The 22,992-nt window shown below is 34.6% G+C and overlaps 3 protein-coding genes across 3 annotated transcripts; 2 read left to right on the plus strand and 1 right to left on the minus strand.

Moving 5' to 3' along the window:
* The first annotated feature begins 630 nt into the window (after positions 1–630).
* LOC135792480 (mucin-2) lies at positions 631–4,346 on the plus strand. The gene is given in 3 exon segments (XM_065303128.1): positions 631–808; positions 1,851–3,392; positions 3,395–4,346. Coding segments are annotated over 3 exon segments (2,250 nt in total). The 5' UTR covers positions 631–787; the 3' UTR covers positions 4,082–4,346.
* Positions 4,347–4,400: 54 nt separating this feature from the next.
* Positions 4,401–11,635, plus strand: fs(1)N (female sterile (1) Nasrat). The gene is given in 14 exon segments (XM_065303213.1): positions 4,401–4,575; positions 4,638–4,817; positions 5,069–5,223; positions 5,486–5,652; positions 5,717–6,419; positions 6,479–7,121; positions 7,178–7,437; positions 7,501–7,603; positions 7,665–7,819; positions 7,880–8,836; positions 8,894–9,093; positions 9,096–10,269; positions 10,323–11,132; positions 11,184–11,635. Coding segments are annotated over 14 exon segments (5,967 nt in total). The 5' UTR covers positions 4,401–4,463; the 3' UTR covers positions 11,532–11,635.
* A 162-nt stretch (positions 11,636–11,797) lies between these two features.
* On the minus strand, positions 11,798–15,727 carry LOC135791860 (kinesin-like protein KIF6). Its single transcript, XM_065302419.1, has 10 exons — positions 15,372–15,727; positions 15,219–15,312; positions 14,990–15,156; positions 14,790–14,937; positions 14,614–14,720; positions 14,424–14,540; positions 14,055–14,186; positions 13,322–13,706; positions 13,010–13,274; positions 11,798–12,765 (listed from the first exon to the last, which is right to left on the minus strand). Exons 2-10 carry the CDS (start codon positions 15,285–15,287, stop codon positions 11,837–11,839), a joined length of 2,319 nt encoding a protein of 772 aa, XP_065158491.1. The 5' UTR covers positions 15,288–15,312; positions 15,372–15,727; the 3' UTR covers positions 11,798–11,836.
* Positions 15,728–22,992: the final 7,265 nt, after the last annotated feature.

Below are 22,992 nucleotides of genomic sequence, written 5' to 3' on the forward strand. Positions count from 1 at the left end.
TAACTGATTTGATGTTATTCACTTCATTTGACGATTTTTTTACGTTTTAAAGTGTTATATAACAAAATCACTGTTACAAATAATAACAAATAGTTTGTAGATGTATAATTTATGATTTATTGTATTTTGTCTTCATATTTGTATTCATATTATTTATTTTTTATGTAATAACGTTTTACATAAACCTAAAACAATCAAAGATGCAAACAGTTATTTATTCCACTAAAAGGCATTATAAATTAAATAATATATAATATATACATAAACAAATACAAACAATAAAAAATATTTCACATTAAAACCTTCATAAATCTTCATTCAAACTTATCTAATAATGTTTTTATTCATAACTTCTCTCGCGTTGCCAAAGAGCGCAGAAAAAATCTTCAATTAAAAAGTAGTTCAAGTTTATTCGTCTGGTATAACATTAGCACGCGTAGACACACTACCACAAGCAGCGTGTAAATGTAAATATAATTAACACTCGCAAGAGGGGATCATGCAATCAAGCCCAGAGCCGAAGAAGAAGGTGAAACTACCGGCTACTCGTGGACGCGGCGAATTCTTCACTTAACGCAGGTGGGGACTGGAAGCATATTAGTTTATAACCAGGTGAGTACTTTCAGTCGGAAAAAGAAATTCAAACGGCACGAACGCGATCGATATCTCAATCCAAAGACATTGTTTGTACACTTATGTCATGTAAACAATATTCAACTTGTTAAACATCAACTGATTTTGAAATAAAGTGTTTGAAAGTATTGTGAAATAAAAGAAAAACTTCAAAATGGGATTTCACATCAAACAGGTAAGAAATTAATTTAAAAAATTGGTGTCAATCAATCGACTATTAAATATCCGTTATAAATGTTTCAAAAAGAATTAAAAACTTATTTTTATTCACGCAATAAATCATAATTGAAATCTAAGTTCTTATTTCTTGTTTGTTGCTGCAGAAATTATGATGAAATGAATGTGCAACCTTCAATATCAACTCCAACACACAGAAACATATTCTAATGCATTCAGTAATTGATACTTCGATTTAATAACGACGTTTGCAAAGCAGTGACTTTTACTTTTGCATTTTGCTCACGCCCTTCTGTTCATATTTATAATTTGCATAATTCCGTGCGTTTTAAACCATTTCAAACTATGATCAAATCATTAGAAAGTTTGATTTTTACGTGATAAAAGATTAAAGCAATACAAATTGTAATTTCGTACAAAATACTTATTTGTGGCGTTTAAAGAGTTTTCATCTTGGTCAATTTTAGATGTAGGTTTATGACTCGGTAACCCAGAGAACTAAAGAACTTGAAAACGTCGAAAACACATCACATAACAACATACAGCACCATTGAATCATTTAATTAACCGCTATGTCAACGTGCACGAAGCGTTCATTCTTCAAATGCTTCCAACACCTGGAACGCGAACGCAAACGCACAAATTGATTTGACATCTACGATTATTTGCTTTACTTGAGTTCGTTGTTGGACTACTTGCTGTAATAAACTATATATTATAGTAATTTTTATAATATTTACGCGATGCATCTTGCTTATTGAATGACGCAAAGTTTCATTCGTGAAAGAGAAAGTGCACACCTTCGTTCTTCGAAAACAAACGAATGCATGACATGTTGTTGTGGTTGTGGTGTCTTCTTTTCATAGAATAGAAAGTCCAATGAACTTGGAAGCATTTTGAACAACTCTGAAACCTTTAAGTTTGCCTAATCAACTGAGAAAAACTGTACAAAATTGTTGCTTTTTTTAATTGCGTGAATCGCTGGAATATTTCCAGCAAATTTATCACATTTAACGGTAACGCCACTTTTTCTGTTGCAGTTTTTTCTCATGGCGACGCTGGTCGCGTGTATCTTTGACTCGCGGCCAATTAACGCCTCGCCGGTGCCGATACCGGCACGCAGAGCCTTCGACACGTCGCCGGCTGGCGGAAACAATGTAAACGCGAACGGTGCCCGGCTTCAAGATGTCGACGCTACCATCAAAGAGGTCGAAGGTTTGCTAAATTCAGATCCGTCACTGCCACGTTTGACACGTGGCGAGATATTGGATATCATTGAAAATTTAACAAGAACTGATGTTCAGAAAGGGTTAGTAAGAGATCCTAAAGCTATCATGGTAGTGTTACCATATTCCGCGGATAGTGCACAGAATGGAGATGTGCAGTCTTTATACACGAAACCACCAATGACACATCTAGTAGAGGATAGTGATGATGAAAGAATTACCACTAAGCCGGAAGTTCCTCAGAAAAAACGAAGACCTACGAAGAAACCATATCAGTCTAACTATGAAAACAATCAAGGAGTTAAAATTGCGAAAGTTCCAACTACCGAAGCTAGTGTTGTGAGTGAATCAACAAAAGTCAATGATCAGGAAGAGTTTCAACAACAGAAGCAGCAACATAATACTGATGTTGTACAGAAGCAAAGAACAACTACAGAGAACCCTTTTACAAGGTTTATCAACAGAGGGCGAAAGACAACAAAGTTACCGCATAATCATAAACAAGAAATTTTAGAATTGGCTCCAAGTACAACTACAACAACCACAACAACAACTGAAGTTCCAAGAACTACCAGAAAGAGGAAAGCTACTAGGAAACCAACTACCACCACTACAACAACAACCACAACAATAAAACCCTTTGAATTTATGCCTAATCAAGGTATCAATATCATTGACCCACCTTCGTTTCAACCTATGCCTGGAAAACCATCTGTAGTTCAATTCCAACCAATTCCAAACAGACCTGCAACAACTTCAACAACAACAACTCCAAGATACATTCCTCCGCGTACTACTACCACTACATCAGTACCTGAAGCTCCAATTCAACCAATGATGGTTGATGAAGTTCAGATCCCCGAAGATTTTAAAGAAGTCCTTAAGAGTTTGGACATTTTGATCAAACAATCTCCTACTGAAGCTCCAGCCACATTTAATGACAACCCAGTTCCTGAACAACTTTCTGAACAGGATAAACTAAAATTATTATTTGCTTCCCTCGGTGTTCAGACTACAACCACCACTACAACAAGCACCACATCCGAACCTGATGTCATGCAGGTTGCCAACAACCTCACACCGGAAATGAAGGATTTACTTATGACATTTGGATTGATTCCGGATCCCAATAAAGATAAAACAACTACACCCAAAGTTGAAATATTCATGGAGCCCAGTTCAGTAATAAGCCCCGATTCATACAGTAGCTTTAAACCGTTACCAGCTGGTTCCAACTCAAACCCCAATGAAGACATGGAAGATTTCCTAGCTAAATTTGGTCTGGTAGATAAAATAAACCACAAAGTAACAACAGAGAACAGAAAGCAATTTCAATGTCCAAGCCACAAAACGAACTCAAAACCAACCCTATCCAACCAAATTTAGACGTCATCCCGGATAAATTCAAGGATATCATTGCTGATATCGGATTTCCTATTAAGATAGACCCTTCAAAACCTCAAAGTGACGATCAACAAACCGAACAAAGTAGACCTAAAGAACAATCAACAAAAAAACCTGATCATGTTTTTAACCCTGCAACTTCCGGAACAGAATACGCTACCCAGGACGAAATTAATCGGTTAAATCAACTTATGGGTGTAATAAAACAGTTTGAGAAACTCAATGGAACTGCAAGTGAGGAGGACCTGAAACATATCGACCTTGATGGCCTGAAAGACTTAGTAAACTCATTCAATGTTCCTCTGGATCAACAAGAAGGTCCAAACCCATTGGATTACGATGTTGGTCTGTTAAAGAATGAAGTAAAACGTCAAACATCTACAACTGAAAAATCCACCGCGCCTATTAATCCATCTTTAGCATTACTAGAAGATTCTTTCGGTGGTAATTCAGATTCTACATCTGAAGCAGCCGCTGTGGAAACAACAACAACAGAAGCACCGAAAAAGACAGGCTTTTATTATCTTCTTGATTGGAATTCATTCTTTGACATTGACAATCAAAAAGGAAAGCGTGTGAATCTGCGATTCCAGCCGAAGGTTGGTGATCCAAAGAGATTCTTCTCTGTGAATGTTCCATAAGAAAACATTTAAGTTAGTTATTGTTATTTAAATTTGTGGTGAAATGGGATAACCGGTTGTGGTCCAATATCTCATTAAGGCGCCTTTAGTTAGCTACGAAATTGCTCAATACATATTTATTTTTATACTTTTTCTTCAAATTCCAAATATGCTAGGGTTTATCAAGAAATGTAAATAAATTTGTTGTAATTGTTATGTTTATACTGTTTTTGGTAACACCCAGTACATGTTTTATATAAAAATAAACAATGCCAGTGCGCAGGAATATTATTTCGTCTTTATCTTATCGCAATTCACGTTTCTGTAAAATTTCGTTGAATCCACGTGCGGATTTGGTTCTTGTACATCGTGTGATCGGCAGAAAATGTTATAATTTATAAACATGTGTCGTAATTATTTAATGTCGTTGTTGCTTTATTCGTTTGTGGGAGTTTCGATTCAGGGAGGTCTTTGGTACTCGTATCAATTTGATAGTGGTCATGGTAATCGCCGAGGTATGATTTAATTGAATTTCTTTATCAATTTTCAATGATTATGTAATATTTATGACTCTTAGAGTTGCATATCAATAAAGTGGACGCGGTGGACAGTTTCAAAACACAGGAACACGTTCTGGAATGGCGTAGCTTGTCGCTGAAGAACAAGAGCATCGCGTTGGGCCTGACGGCGAACGGCGTGACCATTCTGCAAGTCGATAAGATCGGCGAAAGTTTCGCGACCAACGAAACGCACACGCGTAAGTACAGCAATGCATAAAATTTGAATTCATTACAAGACAATTTACGTTCAAATTTTGACGCCAACATCGAAATTTATTCATCGTTATTTCACAACTTGGACAATAATTATTTCTTGGGTATTTAACGTAATTGCTTTGCTATTTACGTCGGTTGAAACTAATTGGTTAAACTCGTGTAGTTATTAAATTAAATATATACGTGCTTTATGTTGCAATAAATGTGTAACTTTACAACTTTTTATTTGCAGCGATGAATGCAACCATTTACGACGCGGCCATCTTCAAATATTGGAAGAGGGACGCCGCGAAAAGTGAAATCATCGCTGTGGTCGCCGTCGATGCGCAACATTCGAACAACTCTGTTGATTTACTTTGGTTCCGCTTGGATTCCAATAATAAATTAGTGAGTACCAAGTTCATTAATGATTATGGATTATTAATACAATTTATTGGCTATTATTGGATATTTTTGGATAAATTTTGATTAAACACCAAATATTACTTGATTAGGCAATTCTACTTTCTTGTTTCTTAATTTTAAATTAAAAATATTCTTAATTTTAATTCAAAGAAATGAAAAATGTCTATAATGCACTTCAGCGTGTCAATAATTCATGATTAAAGATGGCGACACTTGCACATTTTAATTTTCCTGAATTTTATAGATAAAAATATGGAATTGGCCGCTGGGAAAGAAAATCACGCACTTAAACGTATTTAAATTGGTCGACGACGGCGACAAGTACAATATTCTGATCGCCAGCGACAGATACACTAATTACACAACCGCCGATTGGTATCAGTTTCATTTGGGTCAGCACAACGACTTTTGGTATGCTTAATTTATGACAAATTAAATTTTTGTAATCTTTAATTTCCAAATTAACTCTTAAAAGGTTAAAACAAGCTATACATTTGGATTCTCCAACGAATTCAACCGCACTCACAACACACGGTACAAAAACGTATCTCTCAATTCCACAAAATGACAAACTGCGCATCTTCTCCCTTGAAGACCAAAACACGCATTTTGTAAACTGTTACAATTTCTCAGTTGGTCACGTAACTTTTGTGACCAGTTTCAAAGTTGCTTTCCAATCATATATTGCAATCGATGGTTATGCGGCTGGTATATATAAATTCGTTAATAAACCAAGTCAGAAACATGGTTATTTCACTAAACAAAATGTCGATAATGCAAATCTGCATGGAATTGATTTTTGGTTGGCCATTCCGATAAGTGCCTACCGAGATGAAGAAGTGTTAATTGCTGAAAGATTGCTTGACTTCAACACGCACAAATCGCATGCTATTCAAGTGATAATCCATCATGGCGGACGTTTTGTGTTGCACGAGGAGATGACCTGTGATTACTACGGAGAAGTATCGAATGGTCTCAATTGTTTGGTGGAAGAAGACGATGATAAGAAAGGAATCAAAGGATCGACTTTTATTACAGTTAACGATACTTTAGGGTTTTTAGTTCCGAGGTATCAGAAAACTTCCGGATTGTTTGTGGTTCACACTGAGATGAAAGAGCTGAAAAGTCCTTTGGAGGAAAAAATGATTGCGTATGAAGATCACAAGAAAAGAATTGAAGTAATTTAATACCACATTAAATTAAAAATCATTTTTAAACTTTTTGTGTGTTTTTAAAGGAAAAAATCAAAAATCTCAAAGAAAAAATGGCTGAAGCAGAGAATTTTCCACAGAAAAAAGTTCTTCCACAAGAAAAAGAAAAGCTCCAGGCTGCACCATCTGCCCAGGCTGCCCAACAAGCTCAAAAAGATCAAATTCTCACTCAATCAGCACCCATGACATCATTAAACATGGACGACATCACAGCCAGAGTATCAGCGCTTCAAGAAACCATCAACGAAATGATGAGAGACCTTCCAAAAATACCTTCTTTCGAACCAGGTCGTACCCAGTACGACACCTTAATCCTCAATGGTTTGGTTGAAGTCCAAAGTCCCAGTAATATTCAATTCGTTACTACCGATTCCTTCAACGGTGCTCCGACAGATAAAATTACCGCAGATATCTACCACATACAAAACGAACAGCCGTTATCAGGTCACAAAACATTTACTAATCTACGCACAGATGAGATTGAATTTGATTCTGTTAATGAAATACCATCAGAAGCTTTATTGTTTAAATCAGAACCTTTAATATTACAAGGTGATATAGTTTTGAATGGAGAGGTCATTGTTGAAGGAAATATAGACACTCAACAAGTTGATAATATGAATCTTCAGGAAGAAATAGTTTATATTCCTAGTGAAAATCAATTTAATGGTAAAATAATCAAGTTTATATTGATTAATATGTTACATTCTTTATTGTTATTTCAGGATCACTTGAATTTGAATCTTTGAATATTCGCCAAGCTTTGAATACAGACAGAATCAACAAGTTTCCTATCCATCATAATTATAAAGATGTCATTGTTGAAGATAATCCTTCGTTGGAAACTGTAATGTTTGACGAAATTTATTTACCTGGAAATCTTAGTGTGGAGAATATAAATGGAGAAAATTTCAATCAAACTTTAAAAAGTTTGTGTATGAAGAATATTAATGCTTTTATACCGAATTTAACTCGAATAGAAGGCGTAAGTATTTATAAAACTTTAATAAACCTAAAACAGAAACTAATAAATATTTTTTATTTTTAGAATGTTATTATAAAAAATGATTCAACAACTGAGTTTTTAAATAAATTGAAATATCCAGAGGACTATGTATTCAGTAAATCGAATGATTTTACTCATATTACAGGTGAGTAAAAATTTAATTTTGATTTTTTTGATTTTTAATGTAATTTTTGTTGTTTTTGAAGGAGAAAAAATATTTAATAACGTTGTGGTTGGTGAATTGACTACTCGTGGATTTATCAATGAAATTGACATCAATGATGTTGTTACATTATCTAAACCACAAACAATTTCTGGTAAAATGTCTTTTGCAAGTTTGGATGTTACAATTGGTCTTCAGGTATTTCACACAGAAAATTCAATTCCCATAAATTTTAATTTTTTTTATACATTTTCACAGTTGGATGGTGAAATAATTGGATTACACTCTCCACCCCTTTCAAAACCTACCCTATTTGATTCAAACAACATAACCAGTGACATAAACTTCAAATCCCTCGAAGTCACCGGCAAAATAATCATCGAAAACAATTTCAACGGAACTAATCTCGAAGCTCTCCTGTCCGACGTCGTCTACAAAAACGAGCAATCTGTCGAAATAAACTCCGTGAAGACATTCCGGCACGGATTGACAGTGATGCAGGATCTGCGCCTTGCTTCGGCCGCGATCAATAGCGTCGACGTAAATAAATTAATACACAAAGACACCGAAGGAATTCTTGATGTGCGCGAGTTAAACGGCAGCGTCACTTTTGAAAACCTTCTCATAACAGGCTTGTACAATGGGGTGGACATTATAAAACTGGATCAGGAGGCTGTCAAACTCTCCGGCGAGCAATTCATATCGTCTGAGATTATTTTCGATGAAGATTTACAGACTGACGAGTTGGATATCAAAAAAGTTTTGAATGACATTCCAATCAAGCAGTATTTATATTCCAATGGAAAGATGTCAATGGATGCTTTGAATATTGATTCGTTAACTGTGGAAAACTTGATTGTTCAAAATGATCTGGTTGCACATGAAGAAAACTTCAATTTAAAACAATTTGATGAGACACGTTTCAGTTTAACAAAGGAGCAAGTTATTGATGTGCCGTTTGTTGTGAAAGCATCGCGAATTCCTAATTTAAAGATGAATTTCATCAATACATATGATGCTAAAGATGTTTTCGATTTAGATGTATACACAAGAAAGATAATGGAGTTATTAATGGACGGGAAACTTGCGATTAAAGAATTAGTTGTTCATGATACACTTCAAATCAATGAAGTGAATGGAAAACTAATGAAAGATATAATGAAGTTGTATTTCAGTACAAAGGAAGGTGATCAAGGAGTTGAAATTAACTTCCAGGTCAGTAATATCCATTTTAAAATAGTAGTATTAAGATTTAATTTATTTTTAACTTAGGATGTGCGATTTGGTGACTTGCAAGTCGAAAAACTCAACAATATTGAATTTTCATCATTCCGCGATAACTTGGTATTCAAAGACGATCAGAACGTGGAAATCCTAGGTCACAAAATTTACTTCAACGGATTCACAGTGAAAAACTACATCCAAACGTCAGCTTTAAACAACATTTCCGTGTTTGACATCTTGCGCAAGAACGAGAAGCAGGAAATTGCGTCTCCGATAGTAATCCTGGGAAAGTAGCAATCGAGGGCGATTGCCAATTAAAAAGCACATTCAATCACATTCCGATTGATAACATCACCAACGCGTTCCGAGTTATTGACGAAAACACATATCAAATCCAAGGCGATGTCTTATTCTCCAAAGGACCTATAATTGAAGATCTCCAAGTAAAATCAATCAATGACATTTCTATGAATGGATTCTTTCATAATTTGGTCTATCGCCATGAACAAACGATTCAAAAGGTTCAAAATTTAACTTTCGTGAATAGAGTTGACATAAGCGGAAATTTAAACACTCCAAACGTGAATGGAATTGATTTGAAGAGTTTCAAAGAAGATGTTGTGCTTATTACTGAAGATCGTGATGTATTGTCTCCGGTAACATTCACAAATGATGTGTATGTTAAGGAAGAAGTTCAAGTTGAAACGGATTTGTATACAAAAGATATTCAAGGCGTGAATCCTGCTGATTGGTTACAGAAAGCCATCTTTATTAATAAGGGTAAAATCCCTCAACATTTGAACTTTCAATCGGCTGTTATCGAAAGTGATGTAACTGCGAATTACCTCAACAATATCAACTTAACCTCACTTATTCAATTGAAATCTGATCTGAACATTAACGAACAATTAACTTTTGATGAATTGTCTTCTATCAAAGACATAAAAGTTGGCAATACAGTGAATTCTAAGAAATTAGAACCGGAATACTTGAATACAGTTATGGCAGATCGTATTCAGCAGGTTAAAGATAAGGTTATGTTCAAAGGTAATGTTGTTGTTCGTGAATTCCTGGATATTCACAATTCTGTTAATGATCAAGACCTTGGAAAGATTGTCACAACAGATGAAGACCAACAACTTGTTGGGACGTACAGATTTTTAGATCGCACAATTGTTAATAATGATATTATTGTATCAGGAGAGGTTAATACTATTAACATGACAAAGTGGATACAAAATGGCGTGAAGAAAATTCTACCGGAAGCACAAGTTGTTTCCAATGAATGGATTTCAGAGGCAAACATTAGTTTCAAAGATAATGTCACCGGAAATGGATTGATTAATGGCTTGGACATTCACAAGATGGCGGTGGATGTAGAAAATCGCAGAGCGTTTAAATACACTGTTGAAAAAGATCTCGTTGTAAGTATTTTCAACTAAAGAAACATTTTGTGTTGTAATTTATGTTGTTTTAGGAAAACTATCAGAAAATCTGCGCAGACATCAATTCTGTGATAGATTTAACAAAGAAACAGATCTATACGTTCAAATACCTGAACAACAAACAAGTTATTGAGTTACCAGAAAATATTGAATACGTCCATCAATTTGTACATCAATCGAAACATTATTTGCTTATTAAGGACCAAGGATGCAATGCAAAGTTATATCTCTGGGTTGAAGAGTTTTTCACTTTACAGCAGGAACAAGACATTGGAACAATTGAACAAATCGTCACTGTTCACCATGGGGAAGATGTCTATTTGATAACGCGTGAATCTCAGAATAATACATTGCTTGAAAGAGGTTGTATTGAAGGAAGTAATGTATGGAAGTTTGAGTCTGATGAAGAAAAACTTGTTTTGATTCAACGACTGAATGATCAAACATTGATACATGAATCTAGGGTACCAGGAACTTTCTATGGCATTGAAAAAGGAGTTGTTTTGGAATATAGGATATCTCCGTCTGATCATCTTTTCTATCCTGTGCAGAAATGGTCTGTACCGATTGACAACGCAGCGTTTTTGGAACAAGGACTCAAAACAGGTCTTTCTCTTCGTAATGGACGCCATCTTTTCAAATTGCATCGTCAGGATATCCCAATTGGTATACCAAATGATGAAATTACGATTGGAAACTTTACTCAAGTTGAAAATAACTTCATTCCTGGAAGAAAGGAAGAAATGGTACTTTTGAATGTTGGTTATCCACGATGGAAGAAAATGATGGCAGTGGCCATTCATGAAGATACAAGTGTCATGGGAAAACTTGATATTATTAAGGTATACTAATATTTAAATTGCTTTTTAAAATTTAATTTTTATTATTTAAAGATTTATGAAGATCCAATGAGTGGCAAAGTCTTCCACAAAATCTCTACATACAAACCCTCATCAATGATCTCTTTGGAATTTGGAGAAAACGGTGAAACATTGCTAATATTCCTCGAAAATAATGAATTGCTTCAGGTCTATGAATACCGAGGAGTGGAAGGTTTTAAATTCCGATCGAAAGCCAACATTGAAGGTGACAAACTAGTGAAAATCAACCTTCCATGCGGATCTGAACGTAAACCTCGTTCTTTTATCGGTCTCATCAACAAGAAACATTTGAATCTTTTGGAAGCTGTCATGGAAGGTGACCAACCTGATTTGGAACAACTTACATGCAATTTATCATAATGCAAATTGATTTTTTTTGTGTTGGTGTGTTAATTAATGTTAGTTTGTTATTTGTTACTGTTTTATCATTTGTTTTAGATACGATATTAAATTCTAACCAATTATTTTAGTTTTTTGTATGTTTGTGACGCTTTCATGCATACAACTTTAAAGCAATTTTGATAAATTTTGATATTAAGATATTTTTGATTAAGGAAAGGCAAATAGGCTATTTCTGATGGCCGAAATATAACATACAGGACGAAAAATTTAAAAAAAATCAAAAATGTACTTATAATTAATTTAATAATTTAAATATTTTAAGACTAACATAATGATTGTGTTGGTCTATGATATTTTATCCGGTAGAACTTGATAATTTCATCGTCGACTTCATCATCTCCAGTTAAAGGAATTGATTTTAAATACGATATAAATTCAGGAGTATCACTTGCACGTACAAATTTATAATAAGGCGGTACATCATTCGAAAATTCATTTTCCATTGCGTCTAAACTGTCGACTCGTCTTTGATTTATATAATCAGCACTTTTACATTGCACCAGAGACAATTGCGTATGTCTTTTTCCCACTTTTACTGATCTCGACGATTTCGTATAAATTTTTCGTCCTTTTTTATCTTCATAATTCATATTCGGCTGTTTATTTTCTTGATTATCAAAAGTAACAACGTTTAAACTACTGCTTTTCTTTACTTCTTCCTTCTCGGGTAACAACTGTATATATCCTGTGATTGGTTTTGACTCATCGAAATGTCCAAAGTGTGGATTCATGTTGCAATCACCTGCTACGTGATTATCTCTAACAATCCACAGTTTATAATCATCCATTATTTTGATTTTGAGTTTGTTTAATTGTTGTATTAGTATTTCAATGTCAGCACGTATGTCGTGCAGTTTGTAAAGTTGTTCACAGTAGAATTCTTGATCTGAATGCAGTTTTAGTTTAATATCTGTGCTTGGTCCGTTGATTTGTAGTAAATTTTTTAGAGTGGAAATTTCTTCTTGTTTATTGTATAAATTTTCAGCTATTTTTACTGCTTCGTTATATTTTCGTTTGATTCGTTTGATGCATTCTTTTAAATGCGGCTTATTTTTGTTCTGATTCAGGAATATTTTAAACTTTTTGTGCTCTGACATTTCTTGATTTTTTGAGTTTTCTGCTGCGGTATAAATTATTGTAGTTCGCGGAGACTGTGGGTCGATTCTTTGATTGTTTGCATTTATTAAAACAGCTTGAGGGAAAAATTTAAGAAAAATTTACTTAGTTAATTAATTTATTAATAATTTTAAACGTAAAATTGATTAAAATACGACTCAAAAATCATATTATTCACCAAAATTAAGTATAATTGAGGTTATTTTACGTACAAACGTATCATAACCTAAATATTTAACCTCAAAGTTAAATTAGTTAAGTTTTTTTAACACCGCAGTTTTAAAAATTGCGTTTTGTTTAAGTTTTATTTAAAAGGATACAAATTTCTTCATCTTTCTGCTCGATAATTTGCTTATACTTTGATTCCATCTCATCCATACATTTTTTCCGTTTAATATCAAGCGTTGAACGTAAATTCTGCGACTCCAGTTCTTTAGTCATCAACGACAGTTTGTCCCTCATAAATTCTATACAATATTTAACTTTTCTCATATCATTTATCATGACAAAATCATCCTCGCCCAATAAATATTGTTTTATAGCAAACATGCACTCGTCTTTTTCTTGTTCCGTCAATTGTTTATTCTAAAAATATTTCAAAAAATAATATTAATTATTAATCTTACACTCACCGCATTATTAGTTTCGTTAATCTGTTTCTTCAATCGTTTTATCTCTGAACGCAAATAATCAATTTCCTTCTCCGGACTAGGTAAATAGTTCACATTAGCATTCATCGTGATAAGACAAACGCGCTGGGCAAATTTACACGTACTGATGCTTTCATCCAGATTGACATGCAGCATACTCAAAGTAGCCAACATTGCTGTCAGACAATTACCACCAAGAGAATCTCGTAGGATGAATGTCATCATGCTGTTTCGGTATGGCACGTGGTGGGTACCTTTCCGCGAAAGTGCTTGAATGACACGTTCTAAGTAATGTAAAGAGAGATTGATGTGACGTGCTTCATTGAGGGTTAATCCATGGAGATTCATACGGTGTAAACGTTCAGAACTAAATTAAAATATTTAAGTTATGTATTATAATAAATAAAATATTAGTATATTAAGTATCAAGTGACTAAACTGGAGTGTTTGTCACGAGATTGATTAAAAACGAGCGTTTAATCAAATGAGTGTATAACAAAGTTTAGCCACGTGATGTTTATGCTATTTTTTCTGCTTCCACCCTATTTCAACGTTGAGATTTTTCTGTATGAACATTTGTATGCGCAGGCGCAAGCGCACCTCGTGACTAAAGTACTTTAGTCACAGCCTTGGCCATCCGTGTTTAAATTACCACTTTTTATACATCACAACCGTGTCTAGCGGTAAAAGTTAAAAAATGTATTTTTATTCTTACCCAGCTAAATCAACCAAATTTAATTTGGATTTCGTAATTTTTCCGGTGGCAGTGCACTTGGAAATCACATGAACAGTAAACACACAATGCGATCGTGATGAGTAGTCATTGAGGGGCGTCTCGGCAATCGTCCTACAAAAAGACAACGTATTTAATAGAACGCAGGACCACTACATTCTCATCTATCCAAGGGGAAAGTGGAAACCTAAGACGTGCCTCAATTACGAACGGTCGGGGATTTTTACGGCGTTTGCTTGCGTTTCCGGCGTCCCCATCAATTTCACCCGATCGATACCGCAAGCGCGCGGATTACTCACGGCGGGTGGAAGACAGTACAAGTTAAGAGATGTAAGGGTGGATTATGCTTACCTGTTATTGTCACCCGTATAGAGCAAACGCATGGCTTCCTTCTCGGTGTTCACCTCTTTGAGGCATAGGTTTTTGTAGTGCGCCTCGCCTTTCGCGTCCTCCAGCACGATGACTCGTCTAGGAAATTCCCCAAAAGCACAAAATTTAAGGGGTAGAGAATTTAATTAAGGATAGGCTGTGAAAGTCTTACGGTAATTCCTCTATGCACGTTATATTTTGCTTCGGGTTGAGTAAATCATACGCGTTTTCATTGTAAATCTCCAAATATGATATGAAGAACATGTAATTACTCATTTTCTGAAATAAATATAAATATATTGTTTATCTGAAGCAAAAATATATTTAATATTGTATATAAATATTTACATTTGTAACCAATTGAAATAAATATTCGATTGTTCGAGGAATAAGTCCGCGTTCTTCGTATTTTGTCTGTGAACCGGTTAAAGTATAAGTTTTTCCGCTTCCAGTCGCTCCGTATGCAAAAATTGTTGCGTTGATTCCGGAAAATACACTATTATTTATTTTAAAACAAAATTGAATACAAAAATGCATTTGGAACTTACTCGTGTATTATAGGTTTTGCAATAATGTTGAAAATATCGTCTTGGGATGAGTGTGGTTCAAAAACTTTGTCAAACTTAAAAACGCGTCGTTTTCTTTTGAAATTTTGACCGCCGTAATAGGTTTGCAAGGAGTCATAACCATCTGGACAATCAGATATTAATTCATACTAAAATAAATAATTGAAAATGGATAAACAAATGAAGAAAAAGTAATTTTTTTGTTATTTACTCGTGATGAATGAGCCATCTGATTTTCTCTTTTAATTCTTGCATAAACTCGAATATGATTGTAAGCCATATTAATATTAAATTCTGGTAAAAAACTAAAAATACATAAAAATTACGTAAAATAATCGAGTTTTGAATAAATAAATACTTATACGTGTAATAAATGCAGAATATAATTAATCTCTTGTTAAGGGAGCTTCTTTCTTTGATTTAAACTGTAAAACTATAAGTTTTGCACTTTTCTTTCTCTGGACAACAACTTTTTGAGTAAAAAAATTATTTAAACGTAGAAATCTCAATATTATACTTGGCTTCAACACACAAATTTAATCTGAGTTCAATGTAGGTGCTTTATTTGAACTTTTCCGACTTTTAACTTGGGACACCTTATTATACGATGAGGATTTATTGATTTACAGTGATTTGCATGTAATTTCTTCTCGAAATTCACATTAATTTCGATAAGATCAAACTGACGTGTGAAACTCCTCGAAAAATTTTGACAATTTTTGAATTTCCGAGATTTTACCTGTCATTATTGTCAAATTGAAAATAAAATAAAAATATGAGTATGCTGCGGCGGTCAGAAAATCAGTAATTACCAATCTATTCAGCTTTACTGTAAACATTTGAACAGGGGTTTAAAGAAACAGACATTTTAACGACTTGTAATGTTAATAAAAAATTTTCTTATCCAAATTCACAAATTTAAGAATAGTAATACATAAATAATCTGATTTACATAATCTTACGTTTACATTAGGTAAACAATACAATATTTATCCACTCTAAATGATAATACAGATAAGCCGCCCGCTGTCTGTACACTGCAACAGTTTCCATGTTGTCTGGTGCATTGTCGATGCATTGTATCTGCTCACTCCCTCGCAGCGGTGCTGCCGGCCGGAAAAATCAATGCGGAAATTGCTGCGCAGGATCCGAACGCAGTCCTGCGCCTTTGGCTCGCAATCCGTGTAACCACGGGTAGCTCCCAAAATGTCCTCAGTAATAAACTACAAACGAATCGTGTGACAACTTATCCCCACGACATTTTTCAAACAACAAAAACTCATAAACAAGATAACATTAAAGGTTAAAAGACGAAATCAACTCCAACAAACGGGTGAATCAGTTTGACACTGTCTGTTTGTCAATTCTATGTTAAACACACGAATTTACCGATTTCCTCGTCCGAGAAAACCCAACCAAATAGAATTTCCCAGCTAGTTTGATTCTATCCTTCACCGGAACAAACATTCTTAGCATTCAATCCAATTTTCAAACTCTGGTTGTTAAATTTGCTCAATTATAATAAATTGACGCGTGGAGTGTTGTCTCCGTTGTGTAAACGTAATTAAAGTGTAACTGTGCATCAGTAGGCGTCTTTTCAATCATCTTGATGGCATTTACGACTTCTTAAACTTACCTACATTGGACACCAGTAAAATGTAAGTCGAAAATTTATTCTATGCGTGAATTATGCGAATAATTTAAATAAAATTAGCAATTCTATTCAGGCGATACATAATCGAATATTATTCGTAAAATTGTTTTCGCCAAGCGTTGAATTTGTGTACGGTAACGGTGCAGCTATTCCGGGAACGTAAATAAACACATAGATAATTCTTCAATTGACGAAAATCATTTGGAGGTTGTTGATGTTGAGTTGAATTGTTATTTTATGTCTTTCGGTGTTTAGAGATTAGTTTCGATGACACCAAGCTGCTACTTTTGTTATTCCTTCTGTCTTTTGACTTTCAGGCCTTCCAAATAATTATTTACATTTGTGTGAGCCAATTTAAAGGTTCCAGAGACTTTAAAGTAGCAGTAAAGTTGCATAGCATAACACAAAACGAAATAAAAACTTAACTTTGAGGCTAAAATTAAAAGTTAAAAATAGAGCACGTTTAAAACTTTAAATTAAGCTAAATTAAGGTTGTATCTTTAATTAGAGATGTATTTAAACACTAGTAACACAATTATTCAACGTTAGATTTAATTTAAAGTTGATTTCTTTATTTAGAAACAGAAGAAGTGTTTTATTTTTATTTAAAAGTGTTTATGTTATAGTCTATTATTAATGCATTGGTGCTATTACAGTTGCCTAATATAATTTAATACGATGAAGTAAATATCGAATAATTTCAAAGATGCAGTGTTGTTCGAAGTGTTTGTTGGCTAAGGATCGCTAAAAACTTTATTTTAGGCATTCTACTAATTTAAAGCAACATTTGTCCTCTGACAAATGAGTTGTAGGTGTGACCTAAACCCATTATATGACAGAAAACAAGGTAATTAATACGTTTGAATGTTTTGTAAAGCATTTTTGTTATAGCTTATTATCGAGAAGTCATTTTTAGGGGAAAGCTTGTTATTTCTATTATTTTGTGCCCATGTGGCTGTAGGGAACGTGTGTCATGACAGCTGGTGAAGTGTGGAGTGTGTTAGGAAGGGTCCGCTATGTGGAATAAATGGGTATCGAATTACGATTAGAAAAACAACAGTACTACCAACATTCAACACTTGCATTCTAATACTGCGCATGCGCATCATCGTTTTCAACCTAACCTTTGTCTTAACGTACTTTTCAGTTTAAAAACTTATCAAATCGTTATTAATCTTTGTCATAGTCTGACAAACAATTAGTGCAACTAAAACACGCTGTAAACAATTAATTAAAGTGATAAAATTAGATTTTCCTCGTCCGAGAGCGGTGAGTATTCGAAGAATTTGAATAATTCTAACGATGTTTGCTTTATATCAATGTCAAGCGCCATAAAGTTTAATTTTCGGCTGGCTATGAAAGCGTTTGATGTCATTCTAGTATGCAGCCGAATTGCAGTGTGTAACCCTTAATGGGGAGCGTCATTAATTAATATGCACCCTCTGACTTCCTGACGGCAGCCTGTCGGTGTCCTAATAGTGTCCTGTAAGCCTTCGTTATTGCATAAAATATATCGATTAGCATACGATTCGAAAGCGGCAGGAGATGTCGGTTTAACGGTTTAAATCCGATAAGAATAAGCGATTTAACCGAATGATATTGAATCAAATATGCAAGAAAAAGGGTGAAATATAAATAAATAGGCGTATAGAGGGCGTTGGGCGTAAAAGGAGGCGTGTATCGTGCGTGGGTGGAGTTTAATATTAGCATTGTACTAGATGCAGTGCAGAAAGTATAGTTCTGTGTGGGCGGAGCTTTTTACATTTTGTGCAGTTTGTGCATTCAATTTGACTTGAAACGCGTTGAATTGTAAAAATTTACTATCATAGGGAAGAGAAGCACTCGTTGAAATTAGAAAGGGTGGCACAATACAATAAATGACAAAACCGCATGGGATTGCACATTCCCACCCTTGAAAACCCAAAAGGGTAATAAAATAAATTCACTTGAAAATGAAAAAAAATAAACCCTCGAATTTATTTATTTTATTTATTTACACATACACAGTTACTAAACTCGTGCTTATTAAACCAATATTTGCTCCCTGAATTTTAATGCGGGTATCTTGTACCTTTTGCTTCTAAAAAATAAACCATAGATAAGCGTAGCAAAAACTAACCGATTCTAATAAGTTGTTTCTCTTTCTCTTGCATTTCTCTTATTCTATTGCCTATTGGGGTTTCACATCCAGAGCACAAAAACTATGCCGACGTGCCGCATGTGTGCGGAAAACGGGTGGGCGCAGGGCGTGGAGGGCACACGCGGGAATCGAGGGTTCCCTATCGCAAGAGGGGTCACACACGTTCGGGCACGAGCCAAACGCGCATAGGGAACGCGCGCAATGCTTATGTGTGTGGGTTGTATGTGTGCTCTAGCCGCTATTCTCGGGAGCGATCTCTGAATGCGTTCGCATGCGTCGCATTTTCGGTGAACTTCAGTTACACGCAGATGTTGTGATAGGGTGGTAGCGCGTGCGGGACACTACGTTTTATACTCCGCGATATTTTCATATAATAATGACAATTTTTATTGTTATTACAAGTTAAAACTGGTTTTATTAAAATGTGCTAGATGTTTACAGTGCAAATTTGGATTATCTCACAATTGGATATTCAACAATAACAACACCGATATTTTCATCGATTTGACCTGTTCATTGCGACATCACCTCTTGCATGACCCGCACGCACCGGAAATAACGTTCGGGTAATTAATACTAGATAATATTTACACTTTGAATCGCATCGCGCCGTCATCTGCAGTATCTTTCTTGTTTCTTCTTCTTCATCGAGCGCAAGAGATTTTAATTATAGATCTCGGATTATTTACATTCGTTTGCCAGAACTACACGCGCACACAACCGCGTACAGTTAGCTAAGCAAATAAGCATTTTTAATTAAATTATTAATCAATCAAAGCCTGGCCAGTTTCATGTTGCACAAAAACATTAGAAAGTGCTTCGGAGGCTTCGGAAAGATGCATTTAATTTCACCGTGTGTAGTATATGAAAAAGAAAGAGATGAAATATTTTAGTAGGAAAAATTAAAGCGTATTGTCAAAAAAGTCACACCCTTAACATGTTTGCTAATATAATTTATAGGCTATTGGAGTGTCGAATGTGTTTCTATCATTATTCTAATTAATATTATAATTGCGAATGTGAGTTTGTTTGTTTGTGACGCTTTCACACAAATGCCATTGGACCAATTTTAATAAATTTTAGTATTTAGGTAGTTTTGATCCAAGAGAAGTAAATAGGCTACTTTTTGTTGCAAAAGTTTAACTTGAGGGGGTTAAATTAGGGTTGAAAGTTATATAATTGAAGATATTGTGTATTATTAGTTTTGGCTTGCTTGGCTGACTGCGCATGGCATTTTATAGGTCCCGTGACTAAAACCCGTGACTAAAGTATTTTAGTCACGGCCTTTGCCGTCGGTGTTTAAAATACCACTTTTTGTGTCTCTAAATCATGGAAAAACTGACTGTTTAAAGGTTGAAGTTGAAAAACGGATTAAAATTTGGAGTTAATAATTATTATATTTCGGCATTTAAAATGTTTATCATTATTAACATTTAAATGCACAGTTTGCAATGAATTTAATTTTAGGACGGACCATCAATATATTAATATATTTAAACTTTTAATGACCGAAATCAAATAAACGTGCTTTTTCACCAAAAAAATCTCAAACATTTTACTCTTACTTTTATTTTCACGCGGCGTGAAACAAGCAAGATATTAAATTACCCGAAGAGAAAACTTTGCTGCGTCTCCACACCAAAATAAAGGTGTAAAGATTTTACGGTAAGCACGCATAGTTTCATCTCCTCCGCATTCTGGCATTCTGTTCCGTTTACAATCTTAATTTAATTTATCGCCAGCGCGCGCGCGTATTTCACGTTTTATTAATTAATAAATTACGTTGCGATTTTTACGACTTTGAAAACCACCCAAAACAATCACATTACATCAGCACACATCAAATGCCAAAACACTACGAGTTTTATCACTTTTCAATTATTCGCAGAGCAAAAATGTCCATACCAACAATTCGAGACATGTAGTTAATAATTTCCTTTCTTTCTTCGCGTAGAGATTGTAATAATTTAATAATTTTATTATCGTATGCTAAGAGCCGTCCATAGAGTGTTATTATCGTGTAATTTATAACGACGTATTAAACGGTCTCGAATTATTATTTTTTAAGCGAATTAAACGCGTTTAAATGTTTTTGTGCCTTTCTGAGTTCTCAATTGCGAGCGATCAAGCATCAAACAAACCGGAACTGAATCGTCGTCATGCGTACAGACTAATGTTTGTGTTTAAAACGATTACAAGCCATTATTTAAGCCAGCAATCCGTGGTTTTGTTTCTTTATTAATGTTTAAACAGCGTGATGTGGAGGTGAGTCTTCTTGACGGGAGGAAGTCAAGCGGAGAAATTTTTTAGACGTCTTAATAAATTTCAGATGTGTTTTTGTTTGAATTTCCTATTAAAAAAGAAAATTTTACTTTTTGAACGAATTCGGTCTTCGTGTGCCATCCATACAAGTCATGCGATTTTTACGCGCTTGTACTCGTAGGTAGTTTAATGACATCGCTGGTTGAATATTAAGCACCTGAATCGATTTTAACATAACATATTAATGTCCACGTTATTAATACTATTCCAGTGCGCACGGTGAACAAAAAGCGTGAGCTAAATAAACTGAAAAGCCAATGTACTCAAGGCGATCAGAAGGAAGTAGTTCTTTCTTCGGTTTTATTACTCGCATCATGATGAGACTAATAAAATAAAAATGTAGTCCTTTGATGTTTTATTTTTTCAATGCTTTTCGAATTTGGTGTTGTCTACGAGTGGATCAAGTTCAAGTTGACATTCCATGATATTCTCAACAATTTAAAGTGTACTAATGAAGAATTGCGTGTGCGTTGACACGAAAAGTTGCCACTTGTTTGATATATTTAACATTTAAAAGTGTCACTGTTGAATTCATTATCGCAACGGAAATATTTAAATGGGAAGGTGAATAAAAACGTTGAATTCGTTTTGTTGTATTAAAATTAAAATTTTTACAGAGAAAACTGTTTTCAACGGTTTATTTTTATCAGTTTTGTCAGATTTTGTGACTTTTATTAATTTGAAATGAAATTATGCTCGTTTTACTGCTTTTTCTGACGTAAAACAAATTTTTTCCTGCTAAGATTTCATAATTTGCTTCCGGTTGGTAAATTTCTGAATTAACAACAATTATTGATCGTCTATAAAACAGTTGTAAAAAATATTTCTAGGATGACAATCACTCCGTTTAGCTATCATCATAAAATTCGTAAACATTTATTCCGATGTTAATTTATTTTACCACTGTGCGGATTGTGCGTCGATATGTCGATCTAGGCCACACGCTTAAATTTATTCTTCTCTCGCCCATCGTCGCGCTGCTGATTGTAGAATTCTTATGGGTTGGCGCGACCCGCCGCATAAATTGATTGGTGTTAATTGCTTCCAGCGGCGAGCATGACTTTTATGATTTTTTATGAATTGTTATTAGGGTTACGTATCACCACGAACAAAAAAGAAGAACTCCATCCAATCCCGACACTAGTCTAAAACACGCACAGTTTATTGACATCCTCTTGAGATTGGAAACATTTAGTATGTTGTGCTGTGTTGTGATGGCGCATTAAATAAATCGCGCTCGTAAAACTCGGATTCATTAATAAAATTGGTTTGTTTTGCGCTTGGGGAATCTTTACAGATCAGCAGCGCTCGTAAAACATATAATAATAAACTGTATCGCATCGCAGTCAGAAATTCATAATACCGGAAATTCAAAACCAAAAGTTTATTTTATTTTAGTGAAATCTAGTCTAGTGTAGGTAATCATTTTTATCTCGAAAGATTAACAATAATAAATTAAATTCTTTAAGTAGTGCCAGAAGCTAGCAACATTTATTTGTAGAAAGTTTGTGTGTCTTTGTTAAAATTGCTTGAATGTTAGAATATCAATCAAATTTCTGCCATCCACCAAAAAATGTATCTGTATCACTACTACTAATGATAAGTATCATGCATTTTTTCTTCTTCGTCTTCATTCTGTATTATGATTGGAACGGGCTAATGTTTGACTGCTTCGAGTGAAAAACATGTCCGCGATGATGATAATATCGACAACGCACACGAGCAACTTTTCGGTTGGGCATAATCATGACTGTGAGCAAACAAATAAATCAAACGAATCATGAGCACATTGTTGTGAACGGTTTTCGGCGCGCTGCTCAACGCAGAAGGCAACCAACTTTCATCTTGCGAACGCGAGCGATTTTTGAA

Source organism: Atheta coriaria, unplaced genomic scaffold, assembly GCF_025399875.1.
Source record: "Atheta coriaria isolate IRGN ID8LTWV9N9 unplaced genomic scaffold, Caltech_Dcor_3.1 hic_scaffold_5_pilon, whole genome shotgun sequence".
Lineage (NCBI taxonomy): Eukaryota > Metazoa > Arthropoda > Insecta > Coleoptera > Staphylinidae > Dalotia > Dalotia coriaria.